Source organism: Emiliania huxleyi (genome assembly GCF_000372725.1).
Source record: "Emiliania huxleyi CCMP1516 chromosome Unknown EMIHUscaffold_20, whole genome shotgun sequence".
Taxonomy (NCBI): domain Eukaryota; phylum Haptophyta; order Isochrysidales; family Noelaerhabdaceae; genus Emiliania; species Emiliania huxleyi.
Genome location: NW_005200600.1, coordinates 151626 through 157556, shown reverse-complemented (window position 1 = coordinate 157556; position 5931 = coordinate 151626). Strand labels below are relative to the sequence as shown.

Genomic DNA, 5931 nt, shown 5'->3' with positions numbered 1-5931 from the left:
GTCCCTCCTCCACCCCCTCCTCCTTCCTCCTTCCCCCCCCTGCCGCCGCCTTCCCCGTCACCTCCCTCGCCATCCTCTCCTTCACCGCCTTCCCCGAGGTTGTTCCCTCCCTCCCCACCTGGACCGCCTCCCCCTCAGCCGCCTCTTCCTTATTGCCCCCCTCCCCCCCCTCGACCCCCCCCCCCCCCTTTGCCGCTTCCCCTAACGACCCCCCCCTCGCCCCCCCGGGCCCCGGCACCTCCACCGCCTCCTTTGCCGTTCCCCCCCCTCCTCCGGGGGTTTTCCCCCCCCCCCCGCCGCCGCGGCGGTTTTCCTAATCCTTTCCCTCTCCGCCCCTACTAACGCCGCCTCCCTCTCCGCCCCCCCCCCCCCCCAGACCCAGGGCCCCGAAAATGCTCCCCGCGGAAGCTGCTCGACAGATGTCTCGCAGCTGCGTATTCTCGTATTCTCGTATTATCGTCGCGTAGTGTGGTATTTCGTTGGGGCGGTGCGTATTCTCGTATCACTAGCTGGTGTCGTGTCCACAGCTCCGAGTAGAGGGGGTGCGGTCTGCTGCTAGGGGGGCCCAAGGAAGCGCGAGGGAAAAATTCCGCCGCTGAGGGAAACCCGGAGCGCGGAGCTATCCCTCGGAGACCCGTGTTATGGCCCTGCGACCGCGCACCCCCCCACGGTCGAGGAAGAGGGTGCGTTCTGCAGTTAAGGGGTAACCCGGTACACGGAACCATCCCTCGGAGACCTAGCTCCGAGAAGAGGGGGCGTCCTGCAGTTAAGGGGAAACCTGGTACGCGGGGCCAACCCTCGGAGACCCGTGTTATGGCCCTGCGACCGCGCACCCCCCACTAGCTCCGAGTAGAGGGGGTGCGGTCTGCTGCTAGGGGGGCCCAAGGAAGCGCGAGGGAAAAATTCCGCCGCTGAGGGAAACCCGGAGCGCTGCCGTACGCCCTCGGAGACCCGTGTTATGGCCCTGCGACCGCGCACCCCCCCACGGTCGAGGAAGAGGGTGCGTTCTGCAGTTAAGGGGAAACCCGGTACACGGAACCATCCCTCGGAGACGTGTTATGGCCCTGCGACCGCGCACCCCCGGGGCTAGGGCTCTCTTGCCCGCAACCCAATCCCGATCATCCGGCCCGCTCGGCCGCCGGCGGCCGCTGCACCCGCGCCTTCCCTCGCGGGCGCCGTCGCGCCGCGCGCGCCCAATTCTGCTGGTACACGGCACGCGTCGTCACACAGCCGCGGAGAACAGGCGGTGCTGTGCGCGAAGCGCGCGCGATCTCGTACTTTTAAGGCTGGATCCGGCCATTCCAAGGGTATTCCTTTGAGAATCCCCAGCGTCCCACCCTCCTAGTCACACTCTCAATATCTCGACTCTCCAACACGATGTGCTGCGATCGGGAGTGGCCCATTTCTTTTTCCTTTCTTTTTTTGGGTCCTGTGGGCACCCTAGACTCGGTCCGCGTGCCTCCTCGTGTCCCGTACCGTTCTCACACATCCATAAACTCACTTTGGCCTCACTGAAGCAAGCCCTCAATCCTGAATCCTCAGATTTTAGATTAGGACGCTGTCCACCCCCTACACGTCGGCTTTAGAGAGTATCAGGTTGTTGAGTTCGCGTCGAGGCGGGAACACCGGCCTGCCCTCATGAAATATCTATTTGTGCCACCATTGCACAAAACTATTGACATGCATCATGGTGTTCATGCTGCCGCTTTTGCGCCCCCGGTTCCGGAAGAGACCCCCCAACCCCCCAGCCCCCGACACGCGGTAACCGGTGTACCGTCTCGCCACCACCCGTGGTCTGTCTCTATGCCAGTCCCGCGCGCCACGACGGAGTTGCCCTGCGGCCTGTGCTCTGCGGCGGCGGCGGCCGTCCGGAGCTGGCTGGTTCGGCCCTATCCTGCTCGCACAGCAGCCGGCGGGCCCGCACCGCCGCGGTCGGCTGCGTACGTGCGCGCGCCCCGTCCCTCTGCGCGCGCGACAAGTCTGGTCTCGAGGCCTCCTCCAGACTCGCCAAGCGGGCGCGCCTAAGGTAAGATAAGGTAGACTTCTCCACAAAGTGGTGGGGTTAGGGGGGGCAACCACAGGCAGGAGCTGGCACGGCATTCAAAGTGCAAAGCCCGGTGCACGTGGGTGAGCAACCTGGCCCTCCCTCCCGACAAACCGACTCCCGCACACACACAAGCGGGCGCGCCTCTCCGCCTCTTGCTCGCCGCCCGCCTCGCGCCTGCGCCGGTGGCGCATGGCGACGGCATGGTCGTGCGCTCTCCGCGCGGCGAGATCGACGCCGCTCTTTGCCTACTCACGCGGGCGCCGCGTGTGAAAGAGAGGCTGCCCACAGCTCGCAGAAAAGTGCCTCCGCTCTTTGCCCGCGCGAGCGCCGCCCGCTCCGCCGCCTCCCGCTCCGCCGCCGCCTCCGCGGCCCGCTGCTCCTCCCGCCTCGCCGCCGCCGCCGCCGCGAGCGCCACCTGTTCACAGCAGGCTCCGTGAAGAGACGCAACTACTCACATGCACAGCTCGTCCGCCGCCGCGAGCGCCACCCGCTCGCTCCTCCGGCGCTCCGCCGCCGCCACCGCCGCCGCCGCCGCCCGCTCCGAGGCACACCGCCGCTCCTCCTCCGCCGCCATGGCCGCCCGGACGCGCTCCTCCCGCCACGCGAGCAACTGCGCGTCCTTGCGCGCCGCCGCGGGGCGCAGGGACAACCGGCGGCGCCGCGGCGGGGCAATGTCTGCGCATCCGCCGCCCTCGCCGACCACCTCTCTGCCGGCCGCCTGGCGCTCGGCGCGCGCCTGCCGCCACGTGGAGAGGAGGGCTCGCCGGCGAGAGAGCAGCGCCTCGCGCTGCGCCGTGCGTGACGCATGCTCTCCGATCTGCGCGCGGCTGTAGCCGCCGAGCAACGCGCCCGCCCGGTTGAGCAGAGCCTCCTCACACCGGCCTCCCTCCGCCGCTGAAGCCCCTCGCACACCGCTGCCGCAGACCTGAGTGCGGGCCCGCAGGAAGACGGCGTGGTCCTCCGCGGTCCAGCCGCAGCTCGCGCCGCCGAGTGTCTCGAGTGCTGCTTCCACTTGGGCCACCTCATCCTGCAGCCCCGCAATCACGTCGTCCGCCTCGGTGGTGGTGGCAGCGGCCGGAAGACTCCGCGCGCACCGCCGGGTGGCGGTGGCAGCCTCGGAGGGCTGAGAGCTTCGGCTTTCGGCGGGGCCCTCCGCGGCGCGGTCCTCGAGGGAGCGGCCCACCGAAGCGAGCTCCGCCGAGAGCCGCTCCTCCTCCTCTGCCAGCTCACCTCTCTGCAGGTCGAGTGCGGCACGCGCCTCGTGCACCTGCGCAGAGGCCGCAGCGACGGCGCTCTGCAGCTGCAACAGAGCTTCGTCGTCGTCCGCATCGACAGCCCGCCGCAGCTGCGTGCTAAAGTCGCCGACGGCGCGCCTCGCAGCCCGGCAGGAGCCGAGCAGTGCATTCATCTCTGCACCCGGCCCATCGCTCGATCCGTCTCCCGCAGGGCGCGCGAGCAGCCCGACGCGCTGCGCAAGACAGGCCGCCTGCTCGCGCCAACGGCGGCGGTCCGCACTGGACGGGTCGAGCGCTGGCGCGTTTGGCGAACGGTTCTCCATGGCGAGCGGCAGCGGGGGCCACGAGAACGGTTTGCGAGGACTAGGGATTTGTACCAGAGGGGGGAGGGAAGGGGGCCCAGATCTGCTCGTCTCAGAGGGTACCCTCTGTGCCAAGAGAGGCCATCCACGAGCGGCTCAGAGGGTGCCTGGGCCGACCCTCTGAAGGCCTGTGCCGCCAAGCCAGCCTCTCTCGGCGCAGCCTCTGAGGCTACGGGGACACGGGGACCCTCTGAGACGCCAAGGCAAGCCCCGCGAGGCCGCTCCTCAGAGGGGTTTTCAGGCATTTCAAGTCTCTCTCGTCCCCACAACCACAGAAAAAGAATTTCTGCGAGAGTTGACGGAACTGTCTCTCCAGCTACTCTGCGCGAGGCGCCCCAGCTGTGGCGAGGCACCCAAGATGCGCATCAGAGTCCGGGTCAACGACATTGTCGGGCGGCCGCTCCAAGCACATCCTCAGTGGAAAGGAGGATTTCAGGTATAATTCATGTATGGGAGTATGCTAGTACAACACTGCTGAACTGAAATACACACGTATTTCCAGTCCAATCACAAAAGTACACATACTTTAAATACTTGATTTTATCTCTTTCAGTGTGTGGGCGAAGTAGCGGAGTAACTGGGAGGCTGCGGCGCAATACGACGCAATATGGCAGTAGGCGCGGCACGCTAGGACGTATGCAGGTACGCCGGGCGCCTCCCAGAGTATGGGTACTGGTGTACTGCATCATACTTGGGTATGTCGAGCCTTGGAGTATCGCAGTATCTCGGAAGCACCAGTGCAGTATCTGCCAGTATTCTCCAGTATTCTCCAGTATGGCCCAGTGGGCCAGACAGTGACACAGCAGGTAGCGCGCCTCTGGCTCAATTTTGCTCTTCTTGAAACCGGTGATGCTGCGCAGTTTTGCCAGGGCCGCCACTGTCCTCGTGTTTGATCCCGACCGAGTGCGCAACGTCGGGAAGCGACACATACGTAATGTGTGCATGTGCATGTGCACATCGAGGGGGAGAGGTGAGAAGCTGGCAGTAGCTCCAAAGTCGCAATCGTTGGCGTTGGAATGGGACGGCTCGAGCAAATGCATCAATCCCGCAGTGCCGAAGGTAGTGGTAACAGGATGTTGTACCATTGTACGGGGGTGCGCACGGCAAGAGTTCTCACGAATGCTGGTGCCGGCTGTATTTGGCGCTGCGTGTAGGGGGGGATATGGCTCAGTGTAAAAATAAATTTTCTCGGGCTGCACTGGCTCGGGCAGGTGGCCGCCATTCTGTTCGGTTTTGGCCTCTTTGTGTACCTCCCAGCTCCGAGGTGTCGCATTCCCGGCTCCGCTGACGATTGATGCAGCTTCCTCCCGTGGTGCCACACCTGCACCAGCGCGGTGCTAAGCCTTGCCGCCACCTCCGCCCTCAGGAACGGTACACAACTCGGCGCGATGGGCAGGAAGTCGGGCATGACGGGGGATGCGGAGAGGCGCAAGCGGCGCAAGGCCGCCGAGGCGGCCGCTGTCTCCGTCGAGCCCACGGGCGCCACCGAGGCGCCGGAGCCGCCCGCCGCGCCCGACAACTCGCCGGAAAGGGAGGTCGAGCCGGCAGTCGAGCCGGCAGCGCCCGATCATCCCTGCCTCCGGCACCCAGACCCCGAGGTGAGGGCCCTCGCGGCGCTGCAGCTGAAGATTGAGGCGGAGCAGTCGGGCACGGAGTCAAAGGAGGAGATCGAGCTCAAGGTGAAGATGGCGTGGCTGGCCCGGCTCGCCGACGACTACTGCGTGCGCGTGGGCGACACTGAGCGGACCAAGGGGCTCTTCGGCGGGAGGCGGCCTTGGTGGCGAGAGGAGGGGTGGCACGAGTGGTACCCCGGCCGCTGGGCGGAAAACCGCCTTCTTTGGGGCGAGTACAACGAAGAGCGAGATGGTGAGACCGAGATGGAGCTCCTCCGGCACCGGCTGGCCCGCTGCCGGAAAAAATCCGGGGTTTAGCTGGCGTATCTCGGGCCCACTTTAGAGCTAGGGCATGATCTTAGGTGTTCTGGATAGCCCACAAGGGTCTTCTGTGGCATGGTAGCGGTGGTTTTGCGCGAGGCGTTCATTCAAAAATCACCATATCCCCCCCTACTGCGTGTCAGCACAGGAGTATGTCTGGCCAGGCAAGCTGAATGTGGACATCTCGTCCCCGTTCCTAAATGAATGAAGAGACCAAACTTTGGAGCCGCTCTTGTCCTGGGCAACGTCCTGTCGCGTTTGCCAGTCTGCGGTCGCGCTATCTGCCAGCCTCGTTCGTTGCACCAAGACGGCAGCCGTGCGCACGAGGTATGTGCGTGAGTCGTTTTTGTGTG

The 5931-nt window shown here is 65.6% G+C and overlaps 2 protein-coding genes across 2 annotated transcripts; one reads left to right on the top strand and one right to left on the bottom strand.

Moving 5' to 3' along the window:
• Window positions 1-1675: 1675 nt before the first annotated feature.
• On the bottom strand, window positions 1676-2745 carry EMIHUDRAFT_434593 (hypothetical protein; the record flags this gene model as incomplete). Its single annotated transcript, XM_005781575.1, has 4 exons — window positions 2516-2745; window positions 2334-2462; window positions 2177-2292; window positions 1676-2021 (listed from the first exon to the last, which is right to left on the bottom strand). Coding segments are annotated over exons 1-4 (804 nt in total), but the record flags the coding sequence as incomplete, so codon positions are not given.
• Window positions 2746-5032: 2287 nt separating this feature from the next.
• Window positions 5033-5575, top strand: EMIHUDRAFT_203742 (hypothetical protein; the record flags this gene model as incomplete). Its single annotated transcript, XM_005781574.1, has 1 exon — window positions 5033-5575. One exon carries the CDS (start codon window positions 5033-5035, stop codon window positions 5573-5575), a length of 543 nt encoding a protein of 180 aa, XP_005781631.1.
• Between the last annotated feature and the right edge of the window lie 356 nt (window positions 5576-5931).